The 18,579-nt window shown below is 39.6% G+C and overlaps 3 protein-coding genes and 1 non-coding gene across 6 annotated transcripts; 1 reads left to right on the forward strand and 3 right to left on the reverse strand.

Annotated features, from left to right (window-relative positions):
* Nucleotides 1-225: 225 nt before the first annotated feature.
* On the reverse strand, nucleotides 226-3,009 carry LOC135666028 (BTB/POZ domain and ankyrin repeat-containing protein NPR5-like). The gene is made up of 3 exons (XM_065177525.1): nucleotides 2,799-3,009; nucleotides 2,113-2,667; nucleotides 226-1,430 (listed from the first exon to the last, which is right to left on the reverse strand). The coding sequence occupies exons 2-3, from the start codon at nucleotides 2,572-2,574 to the stop codon at nucleotides 420-422; spliced, it is 1,473 nt and encodes a 490-aa protein (XP_065033597.1). The 5' UTR covers nucleotides 2,575-2,667; nucleotides 2,799-3,009; the 3' UTR covers nucleotides 226-419.
* A 7,012-nt stretch (nucleotides 3,010-10,021) lies between these two features.
* On the forward strand, nucleotides 10,022-10,094 carry TRNAK-CUU (transfer RNA lysine (anticodon CUU)). Its single transcript has one exon. It is a non-coding gene; the product is annotated as a tRNA-Lys (tRNA).
* An 888-nt stretch (nucleotides 10,095-10,982) lies between these two features.
* On the reverse strand, nucleotides 10,983-15,917 carry LOC135666029 (E3 ubiquitin-protein ligase DIS1-like). 3 transcript variants are annotated; one of them, XM_065177527.1, is made up of 5 exons: nucleotides 15,761-15,880; nucleotides 14,710-14,801; nucleotides 14,101-14,340; nucleotides 13,109-13,495; nucleotides 10,983-11,690 (listed from the first exon to the last, which is right to left on the reverse strand). In XM_065177527.1, the coding sequence occupies exons 3-5, from the start codon at nucleotides 14,308-14,310 to the stop codon at nucleotides 11,370-11,372; spliced, it is 918 nt and encodes a 305-aa protein (XP_065033599.1). In that variant the 5' UTR covers nucleotides 14,311-14,340; nucleotides 14,710-14,801; nucleotides 15,761-15,880; the 3' UTR covers nucleotides 10,983-11,369. The 3 variants fall into 3 exon arrangements, with proteins under 3 accessions (XP_065033599.1, XP_065033598.1, XP_065033600.1); XM_065177526.1 differs by lacking the exon at nucleotides 14,710-14,801 and having other exon boundaries at nucleotides 15,761-15,917; XM_065177528.1 differs by lacking the exon at nucleotides 14,710-14,801 and having other exon boundaries at nucleotides 15,854-15,871.
* A 1,740-nt stretch (nucleotides 15,918-17,657) lies between these two features.
* Nucleotides 17,658-18,077, reverse strand: LOC135666031 (zinc finger protein KNUCKLES-like). Its single transcript, XM_065177530.1, has one exon. The coding sequence runs from the start codon at nucleotides 18,075-18,077 to the stop codon at nucleotides 17,658-17,660; it is 420 nt and encodes a 139-aa protein (XP_065033602.1).
* Nucleotides 18,078-18,579: the final 502 nt, after the last annotated feature.

Genomic DNA, 18,579 nt, shown 5'->3' on the forward strand with positions numbered 1-18,579 from the left:
TGATATCAAAAAAGAAAAAGAAAAAAAAAAAAGCAGATAGAAACAAAGGGTGTGAAAGGTTAGGGAGAGAAAGGATTGACCTGCATGCATCTCCTCCATCATTCACAGCTTACTTAGATTCTTGTTGTCTCCCTTTTCCAATCTCCCACATGCTGGTGCACCCCCATGAACCAATAAACCAAACAAGTACCAAGAACCCAACAAGCCAAACAAATCCAACACACATATAAAATTATGAGGAGCCCTTCCTTGCCATGTCTGGATGCAGCTGCACATGCCCCTTCTCCCTGTTCCTCCAATAACAAAACCTTTGGATTAAAGATACAACAGTTCCCCATTCCCCCTGTGAATTCATCGGATTATAGAATGATGTGACTATTGTGCTATGGATTGGTGGTCCTCGGATCTTGCGGAGTTGGTCATGGGAAGGCATGAGAAGGATACATGGAGGATGGGCCAATGCCACCACCTCGAGGCCTACCGCTGCCGCTTTCGTCTCCGCCGCCATCGTTCATCTTGGTTCCGAATTGTGCCGCCATCCCAAGATTCAGATACACCATTCTTGAATCCAGGCTGAGGTTGACCATGCTGGAGCTTGAGCTGTTCGTGTTGCAAGCGCCGATTTCCGGGTTCATCCGTGGGTAGATGACCGAGCTCGGGCTGTTTCCGGCACCGCCGGTGCCCCCTCCACAGTTGGCCTCCTCACGGGACATGACCAATGCCGCGGACTGGACTAACTCGAGACACAGGCGGAGCTTGTTGGGTTCGATGTGCGACAGGCCTGGCACTGCACCCTTGAAGAGGAAGTCGGAGGTGAGGGTGCGGAGGATGTCGAGCGGGGTGACGCCGTCGACGGTGCGAACGTTGGGGTCGGCGTGGTGGTCGAGCAGGACGGCGACCATGTCGGGGCAGACCATCTCGGCGGCGATGTGGAGCGGTGTCTTGCCCGTTGGACCAGCCGGGCAATTGACGTCGGCGGCGCCGAGCTCGAGAAGTGCCTTGACGACCTCGCGGCTGCAGTTCTCGACGGCGTAGTGGAGGGCAAACGCATCGTCGAGGTTCAGCCCCTCCCCCATGACCATCAGCTTGACGAGCTCCACGTCGGAGGAGTCGAGGGCGCGGCGCATGCGGCGGATCTTGTGGTGGTGGTCCTCGAGGTCCGCAGCGGGGCCGCCGACATCGATCTGGTGGGGGTGGTGACCGACGAAGGAGGACCGACGGACGAGGGAGGACTTGAGGCGGAGCTCTTCGATCCTAGCGACCACGTCGATGGGGAGGTGCTTCGCCAGCACCTCCGCCGGGAGGCCCGACTTGGCGACCAGGTGCGAGCAGGTGGCCCAGAGCTGCTGCATGTCTTGCTGCCGCGAAGCCATCAGGACCTTCATCACGTCCTCGATCGATGCCTTCTCCACCACGCTAGCCAATTGCTTCTGCACCCAACCACACCAAACATGAGCATCGACCGACATCATACAAATGAGAGGATGGTGAGCAGGGAATTCTAGGTTGATTCCTCGCATAAAATATAGGAAGAGGAGGATTGGAGGATCGCCCGGAGTAGTGGACCTGGTGATTGCATCGTAAGAGAGCAGAAGCACCCAATTCAAGAAATCGGGAATGATGCATGAAATTTTCTTTTTTGGCAAAGGACAAGTGAGATTCGAATTCAGGGTAGTGCGATAATCTGTCGAGATCTCAAGCTAGTCAATCTGTCAAGATCTTTACCAGCTAAGCTAGTCGGCACCTTAGTTCAGCTTGTTGCCACCAGGGTATTGCATGAATTGTGACGGCAAAGTAGGAGGAGGATCTGATCTATTGGGAAAGGGAAAACCCTAGTTTAGTAATGCGTATGATGGGTGGATTCGCGAGAGAGAGAGAGAGAGACGCAGCTCTTAGAAGTTGCTGTAGAAGGCTTCTTCATACAGTAAAGAAGACGCAGGAGATATATGAAGAAGAAGAAGAAGAGGAAGAACAGAAACAACAGTGGATGACGACATCCAAAAAAGAGCAAACAAGTTAGATTCAGCGTTCCCAAAAAAGAACCACATCCAAGTGAACTGTTGGAGGTGAAAGTATTGGGAGGAGGAGCAGTGTCCGTGTCGGAGAGGCGACCTCGGTGATCTGCTCGAGCTGCTTGACGCCGAAAGAGCGGGCGGCGGCCAGGGTGTCGAGGGCGAGGTCGACGGCGGCGGTGCAGTGGGTGTGCCAGCAACCGCGCTCGCCGCAATTAGGGCGGGGCTCGTGCTTCTGCGGCATCACGGACACCTGCCCGCTGTACAGGAACTGCAGCATCAGCAGGAACACCTCGTAGCTGATCGAGTTCACGGGGATGACGACGCCGGCACCGGTGGCCCCTGGGGACGCCGCTCCGCCCCTCGGCGACGACAGCAGGCCCGGCGGTGGCGGCTCAGTGCCGCAGAAGAACCTACGGAAGAAGAGGCTGCGGGCGGCCAGGATGCAGCGGTGGGCGTGGACGAGGCGGCCCTCGACGCTGAAGGTCACGTCGCTGAAGGCCTGGCCATTGATGAGCAGGTTGAGGTAGTCCAGGGAGAGGGACTTGAGTGCTTCCTCCATGCTTTCCTTCTTCCCTTTCCTCCCTCCCCCCTGTCCTCTTCTGATCCCTTCCTTTCTATAGCTTAAGGTTCAGAACTACATCTGATCATGATTCTGGAAGACAAAGCTTTGTCAGGCTAGAAGAGCTACTGAGGTGAGCAAGAGAGAAGAGTAGCAAAAGCAGTAGTGCCAAGAGAGAGAGAGAGAGAGAGAGAGAGAGAGAGGAGGGGGTTTCTCCTTCTGACCTCTTTTCTTTTCATATCCCCTGTTGCTCCTGCTTCAGTGCTGCTTCTTCTGGTTCCTGTTGTTCTTTCTATCTGTATACTTGTGCGCTCGTGATGGGTTGAGATATCTCTTTTTGGGAAGAGAGAGAGAGAGAGAGAGAGAGAGAACAGAGAGTAGAGGTGATCTATGTATGTGTATGACAGAGAAAGAGAAAGATAAAGAGAAAGAGAGCAATCTGGATGGATGTGGTGGGCGGCTGGGGCATATAAAATAATTGAGGAGGTAAGAAGAGGAAATTGGATGGAGATATAGTGTTCTGAGAGGAGAAATCACAGAAGCCATGATCGAATGACACTTTACATGACAACTGGCTGTCAAAGCATCTCATTTTCTTCAGTGGTTGATATGATTATTCCACACATCATTTTCAGATAGATTTTTCACATCATCTCATAATAAGCAGCTTTCCTGCATGAACATAATAAACAGCTCACTACCACTCCACCTATATATAAACCAACCATTCATGTTGTACCAAATCAATCACTTGGTTGGTTGCCAGTACTATTTTTTATGTTCTTAGAGGTTCATTGAAGAAGACAATGAGCTGTAACCTTTGTTGGACTCTCTATCAGATGCTAATTGTCTGTGCAATTATTTCCCACTTCAATATTAGTCGATCATCCTCTTCTTCGCCGCAGAGTATTCATTGATAGGACCAAGAACAGGTCAATGAGAGTTCCAGGCGAAAGCATTCCTTGAAACAGTAAAAGCAGTAACTCTGAGAGCTGATTCATCTGCGCAACACAACACACACACACACACACACATATGTTGGTAAATAAATCCGGAGGTGTTCATTGGGGAACCTTTGCATTGAGAGGTCGACATCAAGCACGACCCCACAAACCTAACAACAGTTCAGAGATATTCTCGGCTTCAAGCACTCCATTGGCTGCCCCCACTCTCCAATGGATCCATTCAATCTTCCCCTCCTCTCTTCCTCCCACTGATTGCAACATCTGATGGCCCATGTCGGATCTCTCTTCGAGTGCGTATAAAAGTAAACCATTCCTCCCTATGCCTCACAAACCACCAGATGGATATTATCCCAAAGGCTATATTCTTGTCACCATGTTCCATGCTCGAACTGCTTTCAGCTAGCACTGTAGCAGCTGTTGTTCAAACTTGAGTGGGGGAGGTGGGGGGTTGAAGACATAGACTTGGTAGGTAGGGAGGGAGAGAGACGCAGAGAGAGTAAAGGAAAAGACTGGGGCTTACTGAGGGGAGCTCGGCATCGTGCTTCGCGTCCGGGCCGATGTCTTTTAATTTCCACTACAGTTATGGGGACTCGTGCAGACAGGGACAGGGGGTGTTGGGGAGAGGGAGGGGGGTGGAGCGGCAGCAGCGGCCGTGGCGGTGGCCGTGGCCGTGGCCATGCCATGCACCACGCCTTGACCGTGGCCACGCGCGTGCCGAGGGGCTCGCTCCCCTCGTGCGGACCTCGCTGCGCCATGGGAAAGCGCCAGTCCTTGTGCCTGTGCGATGCATGGGGGCAGACTCGCGCACCGAGAAGCGACGATGGTGAGAGCGAGAAAGGGGGGAGGAGAGGAGCGGAGGAAATCGCAGTGATTGACGCATCGCTGACAGTCTTATGATTTGAGGTGTGGGAAGTGACAGTTGACTTGTCATTCCTCGCTTCACCACCACCTCACTCCTCCATCCCATCCCATGCTTTTGCTGCTACCCCTCACTGCAACTGGGCGTTCGTGTGCCGGAAGAGGTGTGTCTCCGTGTCCCTTCTTTCCTCTCTTTCCCATCACCGACGTAACATACACCTAAACACGTACGTATATACTCTGTATGGGTAGCCTCATCTTTCGGTACCGTACGTTGTCCACTCCCCACGGTCTCTCTCAGCTTCTTTTGGGCTTGTGGACTCCCTTTTGATCCCCACGCTTTCTTTGTGTTTGTGTTATTACCCCTGACAATTTCCATGCATGCAAATGGACAAATTATCAAGGCATCTTCACCATCTAAACAAAACATATCAGCAAATCCCAAGTCATTTTTATGATAGCAATTTGCTCACCTTTCTGTTTGACATCAGTCTTGTTCAAAAGTCAACATCCATAAGCTTCTCCATGATCAGAGTCAACTTTGATGTGATTGAATCACTGGCACAAAACTACATGTCCTGCCATTTGTCTGCAAGCATTGCTCGGTCTCTAAATCCGCTTCCTGTCCTTTCGGAATATTAAGAAGTTAATGGTCCCTGAGTGAACTCCCTTTTGGAAGAAGAGCATGGAAGTGCTTTGAAGGTACATTAAGAAGGCATCTTAAGAAGATGTAACACTCTAACATCCTTTGCGGAGGCCAATCAATTCTGAGTTGTGGTCCAAAAGTAGATCAAGGTTGCAGCAGGGTGTGGAGGAACCTGCTAAACCTGAGGAAAATTATCAGTTCTATTTCTGCATGAAATTGGAAAGTGAAGAAGTACCATCTTTTGGTGTTATTCTGGCTATCAAGAGGACATTTCATTGGCAAGAATTAGTACAGATCAGACTTATTAAAATTAGCTCACTGATGTTCCAGATAACACAATTCCATTAGCGTTAGATCGGCTGGCTGCTCGGGACTAGGAGGAAGATAAGGTGGTCTAGAAACCAAGCAAAGAGATGCATAGAATAATCTTAGAGAGAAAATAATGCTTGATGGAATATATTTGTTTGCTTAGAAATGGATGAAGGTTTACAGAGACAAGATAGATGTCACTGATGTTTCTTGATTGTACCTACAAGGAAAATCTTAGGAGTTGCTGTTCTTGCAGCCGAAGAGAACCTGGCATGTTGTGTTGAGTTTCATGTAATTTTGATTGTTTTCTCTTTAGATCTGGAAGAAGTGACTTTTCACATGGTTTATATGTTTAATTCTTGTAATTGGATATGTTTACCTGGCAAGTCATGTTGCATGTGTAAACATGGCTGTTAGGAATGTCATGGTATAATCTCTTGAGTCAATATCTAGGTACTCATAAAGTTTGGAGTTTGGGCTGATACTAGGAACTAAGTTTGTGTATGTGGAACTTGAAAGCTAAGATCCTAAATGTCACTTGCATTGGACCCAATAATAATACTTGGATCATCTCCCAAAAATGGATTGGCAAAAGAGCTATTTTCTTGAAAATGGTAGAGAGCTTTTTTTTGCACAACTAAAAGCATTTAAAATGGTAGTCTAAACAGGAGAAAGACCTAATCATGCAATTCCAAACCTCTATCAATAAACTACTGCTCACAGTTCCTCAAACAAGCTACATGACAACCCTCCTACTAACACAGAGAAGTCTTTAGCTTGGCAAGCTTGCAGGCAATTGGCATTGCTGAATCAATGATCCTTTGATAACAGTGTCTTCTATCCTGAAGCCAGCAGAAAATTTATTCTTGAGGTTAATCAACTGAACCACACCTGCACATTAGTTTTGGTTTTCCGAAATATTCTTTGATTTTGCTCTATCCAGATGTTATATAAGGATCATTTCTGCTAGCAATTAAGGAATATTTTCCTCTTAGAATTGTACATAAACAAAGTCATCCTATCATATATGCAGATGTGAAGGCACAAGTCAGTCTCAGTTGTTCTCTTCAGATGTTATTAAAGGATTGTGTACAAACAAAAGTCATTTCATCATGCAGATCTGAAGAAACAGTCATTTACAGTATCAATTTCATATCAAACTGCCCCCAGACCAGATTCTCAACATTTAGTGACTTTCTCTAACAATGAAAGCAATAAAAAGGTGATTTAACACTTCAAGTGGAGCAATCTTCCAAAAGAGGAGTCTTACACTGTATCCACAGTTTTTTTTTTTTTTTGCCTGCATAAGAGTTAACTGAAGCCTTTCTGAAGCTGAAGCAGTGTTCTGCTTCACCTGATTTGGGAGCGAAACCTCCTTCAGTTTTAGATTTGCTGAACATCTTCAGTAATGCTAAACTTTCTTTAGAGTTTGTTTTTGGCTACAATATAAAAATCATATGTTCTTGATACATACTTTTGATTTATGGATGTATATTGTACTTGGGATGAGTCTGCTACTCTGTGATTTAAACTCCCAATGGCAACATTCTTATATTTAAGACAATTGTATTCTATTTACACAATCCAACCACATGCTCATTGCCAACTTCTTCTTACTTCAGGATAATAATTTGACATCAAATCCAAGCTTATAACTCACAGTAATGTGGCAGACATGATTCTGGAGCTGTCATTATTTGGAACTGTACACTAAATAGTGTCTTCATTAGCTGACACTCAGAAAATACAGTGTTCATGGGATTTGTAGACAAAACAATAGCTACTGTTGATGCAAAATGCTAACCCTACTTTGCATGATATATATTCATAGATAGATGGGAAGATCATCAGATCTGACATGACAAGGACCATTAGGGTTCCATTTCATCAGCAAGTTTCCATTTAAGCACACTAAAGTTCCACACACTCTTTGTACCATTTGGTGCCATATAACCAGCAGGTTGTACAAGTATCATCTGATTATAGGTTTTTTTATTCCTTTCCCTCCTTACTTTTGCCACTAATCATTGGAACCAGTGAGCAAAAAGTTTCACTATTCCTGTTATGACTCACAGAGTTGTCTAATTGAAAACAATAAACATATTTTAATTGTGCAATCTCTGTGCTGGTCCAGCATCATTAGTCTATGATCAACAGAACATTATCAATTGTCTGACTTAGTGCTTGTGTACCAAAATATATGGATGAAGAATGCTCATGTACAGAAACTATTTAACTGCGGATAAGACTGTGTATGTTGATCCTCTGCATGAACTCATTTGAGGTCATAAGAAAAAAGTGGAAAAAAAACTTTCAAATAATATCTGTTCCAATTAGGGTAATGAAGATTATTCAAAATCTCAAATGTTTCTAAAAGATAATTGCTAGAAAGAATTTCATGGACACATATTATGCATTATTGCTTGGTAAAGAATGATTCAAAAATCACATAAATTTTTGAAATCTTACCACTAACACTTTCCAAACAGCTTGGATATATCAAATCTGGTAACAAAATTGGCTTGGACAATCAAACACTTGTAGTGTAAGTAATCAACAAAATCCAAGTCAGTAGGGGGCATATGCATGTAGAAGAGTTCCTCTCATTGCATCCCAAGTCTTAAGAGATTCTTTTCTCATGTACTAGTTTAATATTTAGAATCAACTATGTAAATCTTTTCTCATGTATTATTATAATATTTGAAAAGTATAGAAGTGATAATTTTCATTGAGTACATATACAATATTTAATTTGATTCTCAACCTGATACAATACTTCTCTTTTATTTCCATGTGTTCTGATAAGATTATGTTTGGCTCAATAAAATAGCCTTTTTTTGGTTTCAGCAGAGATCTCATGCATTGTGCTGCCATGTTTATTCTTTTTTCTTTAACCTCAAATTGTGTGCAATCAACTATATTGGAAGAAATATCTCATTGTCATGCTGTCATGCACTGTTGTTGCAGCAGTTGTGCCCTTTGGAGCCAATCATCATCCAAGCTAAAGGATGGCATGAGATGTAACATCAAAGCATTCCAGACCTTGGATGACACACATCTTACAGACACAGTAGCACAACACAGTAAAGTTGCAAAAAGATGAAAAGGTTGCTCCCTCCTTATTTCCAATAGTTAAGCAATCATTGATAAGAAAAATCAACTATATATCCACATTCTAAGGTGAATATGTATATACATGTGTACATATTCCTCCAATGTTAGTAATTTTCCTGTAATATCTCTAAATTTATATTTAGCATACACTAATATTTCTATTCAAAATCCAACACTTATATACATACATAAGTACTTCAAAGTTTTCATTTGTGTGTGTGTATGTGTGTATATATATATATATATATATATATATATATATATATAATCTCCATCAATTATGTCATTTGAATGCTAGGATATCATTGGTATCTTTAACAAGTTCCATTATAATGATAAAATTTTTAAAGATTTTGGATAGGTTATACTGTTTCAAAATATTTTAGATTCAATCTGTCACTATAAGTCATGATGATTTCAAGGCATGTGGTATGGTGGGTCCCTTGCACTGTCATTGTTATACATAAAAAAAAATATATAGGGGACACAATGGAGTAATTAATTAAAGGCAGCCGCAACCAAATGGGAAGCATGGGGCACACATGCCTATATGTGATGACACCCCAACAAAACTAGTCTTTACTTGAATCATTTTGGATTAGAATACTTTTGTCTTATTAGGTGTTAATAATGTTGTTTAGAATAATTGTAATATTTTTAATGCAAGGGTTCCTAAAATTCCATTAGGATAGGGGTCTCCTTTACAAATCAAAAGTGTTCAAAGAAGCTGATGGTTCTGCCAATTAATATAAAAAATATTGACCATCACCTTCCTTCAACCTTTGTCAAATGCCTTGTTTCCTCTCTCTCTCTCTCTCTCTCTCTCTCTCAAAAGGCACCATTGGATCTCTGAGCAGATACCTACTGACTATAGTATTGGCATAAAACTCCCACCAATTAAGTAACATGGATCCCCACATAGTGTTGAAGAAATCACAGACTCACCAAAGTGATCATCGATGAACTGAAATTTGATTGATGTAAAGCTTTTGGATGCTAAAAAGACAGGCGTTTTTGTAGTCATTTCCAAACACATACAGTAGAAATAATCACTGACGTTAAATTGTACTGCAAACCAGGATGCATGCTTTGCTTGCTGAATCATACTGTTTTTGCTGGAGCCATAATGTATCTTGAGCAGCTAAGTTGCAGCGCCAGATTGCCACAATGGTTTGCTAACTCTTTATCATTCTACTTTCTTGATGGTTGCTTCTGGAGAGAGAAAACAAGACCAGTGATAGTAGAAGAGAAAAACATAGAAATAGGATGCCATTCCTCTCTTTCTGCTAAAAATACAGCAGCTAAATTACAGTATAGTTAGTGCTTTTATTGAGCTAATAAATGATGCAAAAGGCCATTTATAGATCTATGTGATGAGAGTTAAGATATAAGATCCTCTTATTTGGCAAAAATCCCATTTATTTTGATGTAATGGCTGCAGTAGATGTTTCTCCACTGAACATATTTGGATAATACTTTGGGACATGCAATTATATATATCTTAGTGGTGTTAATTATTATTTGATTATATTACGTAAGCAAATCGGTAATATAAGCCCGTCTAGCTCAGTCGGTAGAGCGCAAGGCTCTTAACCTTGTGGTCGTGGGTTCGAGCCCCACGGTGGGCGATTATATTTGATTTTTAATTAAATATTTTCCATTTAACCAATTTTTTGTTTTTTTCGTTCATTTTTAAAATATAATAAAATCTACCAAATTTATTGTAGTGACGACTTATTGAGACTTGGTAGGCGATTTAATTTTATGTAGATTTTTTTTTAGATTTTAGATTTTTATTTTTTATTTATACGAAATTTATTATAACAAAATAAAATAAATAATTTTTTTATTCATTTTTAAAATATAATAGAATCTATGATATTTATTATAGTAGAAATTTTTTTAGATTTGAATTCCTTTGATTTTCTATATAATCAAATTATTTATTTTGATTATTCCAAATATACTAAAATCAATTAGGTTTATTGTAGCAGCTTAACCAGCCATAGTGCATGAACTTTTTTTTGTTGTTATTTACTGAAATATATTTGATGAAGATTTTAAAATTCTAATTTTATTTTTTTGTGTATAATAAAATTATTTCCTTTTTATTCATTTTTCCTAAATGTACTAAAATCTATGAAATTCATTGTAGCAGCTTATTGAGCCAAATACACTAAATTCAGAAAGGGAAAACTCATTGAATCATGTATGAATCTTGAAAAATTTACTGTTCATGTTATATGAATCTAGAAAAATAAATATATGCTTCTTTGGGTTTCTCAGGCAGGAAGGATCAGACAGCAGTATGTCAAGATTCAATATACAAACCATAGACAATGAATATTATCATGCAAAGATACAGAACTCCCATATGTAAGATCAACTTTTTTCGAGTAGCACAACACCTCATTATGAGACTTCACAAAGATATCTCCTTGAGAGGAACACACATAAGTAACATCATTTTGTCAATAGAATAAATAGGCTTTCCATGACCGGAAGAGAAATGACAATGAGCTCTGAAAAAGTCATCTGATAATGAAATGGAACTCACATGATCTATGATTTATACATTACTATTGACTCAGGATTGCATAATTAACCACAACATAGCTTAACTTCCACGGGACAAAGACAAAAAAAAAGAAGAAAAGAAGAGAAATATATAGAACAAATTCAACACGACGCACCTAGGATTTGTCAACTACGGTGTAGAATTTATAGCCTAAAAGATGTTCTCATACATTTTAAGCAAGTTCAAACATCAACCGAGCAAAGAAATTTTGCTGCTGATAATACTTAACCTCCCTCCAAAATTCAAATCTAGAGAGACTCGGAGAACTCAATACTCTAGCAATCCATAATGAAAGCAAAAGAGATTGCAACAGAGAATTATATATTCACTGTTCCTTCCAGATCCTCCCAGTTACCCTCAGCTTCAACTCTTTCCGATCCCCTCCAGAGAAAAATAAAGCCATATTTCGCTGGATGATAAGCCCGTCGTAACTGTCTCTCACCTTCCGATGGCTGTCTCTTATGCTTCGAGGCACACCTTGCCAAATTATCTTCCTTCCATAGCCACCAACCTCGAGGCTATAGCTGTAGTTTTTAGCTTCATTATCATCCCCCATAAATCTCAAGAATGCTATGTATACAGGGGCTGTACCCAGCTGAAATGCCTCGAAATGAAGGCAGAAGAACTGTCCAAAGCAACTGAAAACCTAGATAAAATGCCACGTTTCGTTCAGTCCACAAATATGAACAAATGATCCAGAATATGCTATAGGGAACCTAATCAACAAAGATGAGATACTTTGAAAAGCTTTACAGCTACAGCTGCATCCTCAGAAAATCATGAAACAAGCTCCCTCTTACATGCATGCACATATGGGATTTCCCAGTAGATCCAAGAAACTCAAGAACATTGGTACCATTTGGAAATTTTAGTACCCAAGACACAAGCATTCATAGTGTGAACCTAACCAATATTACAATCATAACCAATGAGAAGTAAACCTTTTTCATTTTCTTTAGAAATTCAATATTAGGAACTATCACTTCTGTGAACCTGATAGTTTTAGAGAACAAAATCACTATTGCTGGTCCTAGTAAAGCCCCTACAAAGCTTACATGATGATGAAGATTATACAAGGAACAAAAGCATTATATCACAATTATGTTTGCCTATCCTGGAGATACCACTAAAGTTGCATAGTAATGACTCCTGGACTTAGGTAAACATACCAGCCCATATTTTCCATCCATTGAATGACAAGAATCAGTCACATGAAATGAGTAATAGTTGTTTTAATTGTAGCAATATTTTAGCAGCAGTATGACCACATTATGATCAAGAACATGTACTTATTTCATATGCCATCTTTTTGGAATTACCTTGTGTCTTCCTACTCTGTATGTAAGAGCTCATGTCATAGTTATAACACAATATAAGCAGTGATGATTTTTCTTCACCCATAGATGTGTCAGAAATGAATTGGATGGCAAGGCATGGTTAATAGTCTCCATGTTTTCTAGATTAGATACAGGAACACATAAAAAATAGCTATCTGTACACAAAATGTCTTATTAGCTTTAAAGCATGACAAGTAAATATGTAATAATTTGATTTCATGGCTGAAATTTCAACCTTAACATTGGCACTATGCACCTCAGATATTGTGTTTTTAGATGCAGAGAACTGACATTATAAAATTGGCAGGACTATAATGATGAGAAACTATGTCTAAACAGAGCACCCAGTTCATGACAGTAATTAGGCTGTAGGAAATGATATATATTCCGCAAATAAATTGGAAGAAGAATCGGAGAAAGCTATTAGATCTGACTAAATTGTCAAAAGTCATTTTCATATAATTATAAATGTTAATTGAGAAAGCTAGTAACCCAACCAAGCATTATGATCTTATGAAGCTTTCCTAAAATTGCAAGAACTGCATGACCACTAGCCCAAGAAAATAGGAGAATACGATATGACTGATTTAATTGTAATGTTAACCCAGCAAACAATTTCCTAATAGTACAAAAAGAACATGTAGAAAAATAAGAGGAATAGAAAACAAACATAAAACAAGCTGCAGTTTCTTATAGTGGAAATGAGAAAAGGGATCACGAGATAAACCGTCAGCATCCAAGTTGCATTTTCAACCTCATGCGGATTAGATTTAACATATCTGTGGTTGAAGGAGCTTCCATTGTGCATGTCGACCTTGTGATCATCTTTTAGATGAGTCACCAAATAAGGAATGTCACCAACAACTGTGCACTCAGATCCAGCATAGGGACAATTGTAGGGCCTAAATATGCACTGTGATTCATGTTTCAGTTTGCAGTAGTATGGATATATACCCAAACAACCAAAGCTTTGATATTTGCAGGGCAATTCAAGAGATGCTGCAACCTTCTCCAATGCGAGACATCTTATATTACCCAACTCATGCCTGCAAGTGGGGCATCGATTGTGAACTCTAGGTTTGCATCCAGAACATAAAGTATGACCATTTGAGCACTGCATACAAACAAAAAGGTAGTTATCATTATAAAAGACTTCCATGTATAGCATAATTTTAATTATTTCATAGGAAAAAATAAAGGTATTTTATGTTCTCATTACAAGGCTATTGTAATGAGAAATTTTGTTGCATTTAATCCTAGATCTTTTACCTTAAACTCACTAAAAAAGGGCTTCTAAATGAAGTATAGTTCAAGGATCACGAATAGAAAATAGAATACTATTCATCAAGAAACCATGAAGTCATCAACTTTAGTCAATGGATTGGTATGGCTTTATATATTTAGTGAGTAACCAAATCCTTAATCTATGATAACAATGACATGATAAAAGCAAAAACTGTTCAAGCATATGTGTGGGAATTTGGTACTGCAGTACATGGTGGAAGCGATTGATGAAATCCAAATTCAAATAGGTGAAAAGTTATATCAGTTTTGTCTTATGACCATCAAAATAAAACAATGCAACACAATTAGATTTTGTGCAATAATTAATTTTGAATAAAATCCATAAAAAAAGTATTGGATCAGACACAATATAAAAAAGTTATTGTTATGCAATAATGCAAAATGCAAAAAAAGGGAGGCATATATAAATCAGACCTGATGAATAGGAGGGTACATGGCATTTAAGCATACAGGACATTCTAAAAGCTCACGCACACTGCTGGCAACAGAAATATTCGGCTTTGGTGAGTGCTGAACATGGTCATTAACATGCTCACTTACTTCCACCATATCTTCATGTTTAGAAGGATCAATAACCTCAGGGTTGACACTCATATCATCATAGTAAGTAGCATCAAGTGCCATAAGGAGATACTACTGCCCCTTGTCCGTGCCCTGTTTACATAATTAACCAAGTCAGCCAGTCAACTTTGTTCGTATGAAATAAGTTAGTATTGAATGTGAATCAAGAGAAGCGAACAATACATAGGAATAAGCCAAAGTGTATGCTGTATTACTAATAAATCAAACAATGATCATTGTTCAAAGGTGATAGGCAAAATAGATCATTCAGATAAGTCCATCCTGATCTAGGTGGTGCCTTGAGAAGAAAATTGTTAAATAATAATTATATAATTCAATTTAAAAGTTACATAAGCACAATCAACTGTTATGCTTAATAACCATTATGCATAAACTAGAATGTTATGCTCCAACTAATTCATTCCTCTTAATAACAAAGACAAGTAATTGAAGCTGTCTTACTACTTCCTTATCTCTGCACAATCTTCTCACCATTAGGCCAATTTGAGGGTGTTTAACACAGCCAAGTGAGCAACCAAAACAGCCTCTTAATTCTGAAATTATAAGGTGAAAGAACTGAGAAAAATAGTCGAGTTTGCTTTTTTTTTGTTACCTCTAAAAAGCACATGAAATTTGGAGTAAAAAACATTGGAGACCAAATAGTATGTAGTTATTTCCCCAGTGTCTATTTTTAAGATTTCGATAATGATTAGTCTCAGAAGGTTGTCAAGAAGTGATGGAAGCAAGGGCGCGGCGCAAGAAATTAGTCTCCAATAAGGACCAAATGAGGCATCTCGACAGGGGCAAGCAGAATAGAACTAGTAATGCTCAAGCACAGAAACTGAAATAGTCCATGTCAATCCAACTGCCAACCCACTCAGATTAACCCATCACGATCTTTTTGGCCTTATAATTATCATCTCAAACAATCAGCTGCGCATTTAACATGCATAATGCAGTATCTCACTTGTCTCAAACTTAAATGAGAACCAAGCGCAACGAAGGAAAAAAGCCTTCTTAAACATAGAGGACGGAGCGAATAATCAACACTAACCTGTCACGCTAAGAACATCAACAGAGAAAACAGACATCAGATCAACCGACACAACCGCAAAAGAGAATAAAGGTAAGTCAAAGCACGCAACATTCCAACAGATCCGATCAACAAACAACAGAAAACGCAAGAATACATAGTGGAACCAGAACACATAACTTCAAAGAACTCAACTTTTCCTCCGTCAACATCGAGTCCTCCAAAGGGCAAATAGAACGCGAATTGTGAGAACCATGGCGGATCCAAACCCTTGAAAAAAAAAATCCAAAAATTTACGGAAAAGATAGGAGTAAATACAAGCAGACATGAACATACAACAAAATCCAAAAGATTTCCATCGAAAAATTGCAGAAAAAGAAACAAAATCTACACCCAAATATCAGATATTTTCCCTAATCGAACATGAACATCTAACTCCTCGCAGTCTTGGCCCAAAAAAAGAACAACTTGCAACCGTACCTCTCAAGAGAGGAAGATGGAGAAGAAACAGATCAAGAAGAAGAAGAAGAACGACAACGAGGAACTCAATGCGAAGGAAGGCATTTCACTGACATCAAATTCGAATTAAAGCCGTTCCATCACCCCGCTCCTCTCTCTCTCTCTCGGAGTGCATAAAGATGTACATCTCGGGAAGCGAGGGTCAGCGGTCTGCTGTCCCCTCCGGCATCTCGGAACCCCCGTAACGGGTACCTGCACGCACCCAAGGGGCCGCCTTCAAAAAGCGTGCCTCTCAAGTAATTCGAACGCACCACGCCGCAAACTTTACGCGTCCGGCAGTACGCGAAGGCCCATGGGCAACGTACAACCTTTAGATCCTGATCCGACGGCTGAGGCGCTCACTGTATCAGTTTAGCCTAAATGGATCCCCGCCCTCACGTCCCACGCCCCCATGTGGCCACACGCCTTCACCGCATTCGCTCTCTCTCTCTCTCTCTCTCTCTCTCTCTCTCTCTCTGCGTGCAATCAGTTTTGTCTTCACTCCATCCATCAATCGGTAGGCACTTGACGTGGCTTGTGATTTTGACTCTGATAGAAATAGAGTCTAATCAAATTAATTAGTCACTAATCCACTAAATTAAATTAGTTCATCGTTCATATCATACATAACTAAATGTTTGAGTCGACTACATAAAATGACATCTCAAATCAAATAAATATATTTTGTGATTGAGCATTATTTTACCTAATAAAGAAGCTACAGGAAGATTGATGGAAGAACAAGGATCAGAGGCAGACAAGGCTCTCTAAGAAGGAAGCTAGAAACAAGGCATGTGAACTATAGGTCACCATCCCCAGGAACACAACAACAGTTACCTTCTCCTCCAAAAGGTTCCTACCTTGACCTGTGCCAGAGAGTTTAGTAGTAGTAGATCACCAACATTAATCCATGGCCATGCCCAAGAATGATGATAAAACTCTATCTTCATATTCCAAAAATAGTTATATTTTTCTTCTTGAAATTATATATACATATATATATAATAGAGCTTCAACAAGTCATAATAAGGATTAAAGCATGACACATCATCCCCTTTGTCATAGTAATGTTCTTGACACTTGGACTAGATTATTTGTGAAATAAGGAATATTACATCTCTATTCTTGTAATGTTAGCATAATTGAGGTGATAACATGTCCCTCCAAAAATTTCAGATTAATCATTTATAGATGTGACTAACTTTAGCTACTTTAAGCTAAAAGAAGAAGAATATAATAATAATACTATTATTATTATTTTTTCAAATATGTCTAACATTCTTACCATCATGTGATAAACTTCTAAAGGGTATTAAACTCTAATATTTGGTAGGATATAGATATGTTGTATTGTAATCTATAGGGGCAAATACACTGTTTCCAAACTCTTCAAGGATAGATTTATAGAGCTTCCTTTAATAAGAGAGTAAAATAAAAATATCCAAATTCACCTAAGTTTACTAGTCTAATATGCATCACAATAGTCATGGTTAATTAAGTAGTTTCTTAGCTTTTATTTATATTCTACATAATGCATCACTACTAGGAACCTCATAAGTGACAAAAATAAATCAAAGAGTAGAATTAATCTTAACTAGTTATTTGAGAAGAGGAAACACATAGGATACTCCAATTTTTTTCTCTAGTTTTTCCAGCCACAGAAGCAAAACACTGATACATCACAATTGTAGTAGCAATTTTCAGTACACTCATAATATTGAATCAAATAACATATGTCTTAAGGCAAATAGAGCATCAGGAATCAAAGGATAATACAAGTAATCCATGAAGGATGTCTATCTGCCATATAAGAATAAAAAAACAATATATATTTTGCATGATTGATTTTATTGGACTAGAAAATGGTCCATCCTCATGATTAAAGATGAAGAGTAAGGTCAATTTCATCTTCATGTTGGTCTCCACCATTCTTGACATCAGAAGGATTATGCATCAAGGATGATGAGCCTCCCATGGTTGTTTGCAGTCTGTCTTCTTCTTCAATTCTCATGGTAGGATCATGTTTTGAAGGCTCGTTTTCTGGGAATACTCCAAGGCAGTAGTACTTTCTCTTGTTGGAGGAAGAAGTGTATGGGAACAGCTTATGAACATTTATACCAGAGAGTGCAGGAAAGAGTGGCACATCAGTTTTGGCTCTTTTGACAGCTTCTCTCTCCTTTCTATGGCTATTTTGATGACCACCAAGTGCTTGTTTGCTTGGGAATATCCTGTCACAGAACTGACAGCTGAAACCCCTCCTTCCCTCAGTATGATCCATCCTCAGCTTCTTACCAGCCATTTCAGACACTAGCAAGATTTAATGTGAAAAAACCATGTTAATATGAGGAATGATCCCCTTGTTAAAACTCAAAAATCATGATATGATATGGTGCATGATCACCTTTTTTTTCTTCCCCTTGTATCAGTTTAATGATCATATGTAGTAATGAATCTATAGTTGAATCTGATGGATCATATCATCCTACATGATCAAGAATAATAAAAATGATGAAGTTACTATTGCAGTGTGTTCATCATGTAGGGTGGCAAACAACAGGCAAGCATAGTATACAATGGTCTACAAGTGATTGTGAAGAGCTAAACATGAAGAACTAAGAAATATGTGGGTGGAAAAGTGGTGTTCCGTTCATAGAGTTTGAAGTCATTGATAACTAGCATGTTCATATAAGTAGCAACATATAGGATTATTAGCTATATATATATAAAGATATTTAGTTAGATCATATGCAGAAAAATTACAAAGGGAACTATTTGCTATGAATCAGAAATCAAGTAAAACA

The sequence above is a fragment of the Musa acuminata genome, unplaced genomic scaffold, assembly GCF_036884655.1.
Source record: "Musa acuminata AAA Group cultivar baxijiao unplaced genomic scaffold, Cavendish_Baxijiao_AAA HiC_scaffold_1063, whole genome shotgun sequence".
Lineage (NCBI taxonomy): Eukaryota > Viridiplantae > Streptophyta > Magnoliopsida > Zingiberales > Musaceae > Musa > Musa acuminata.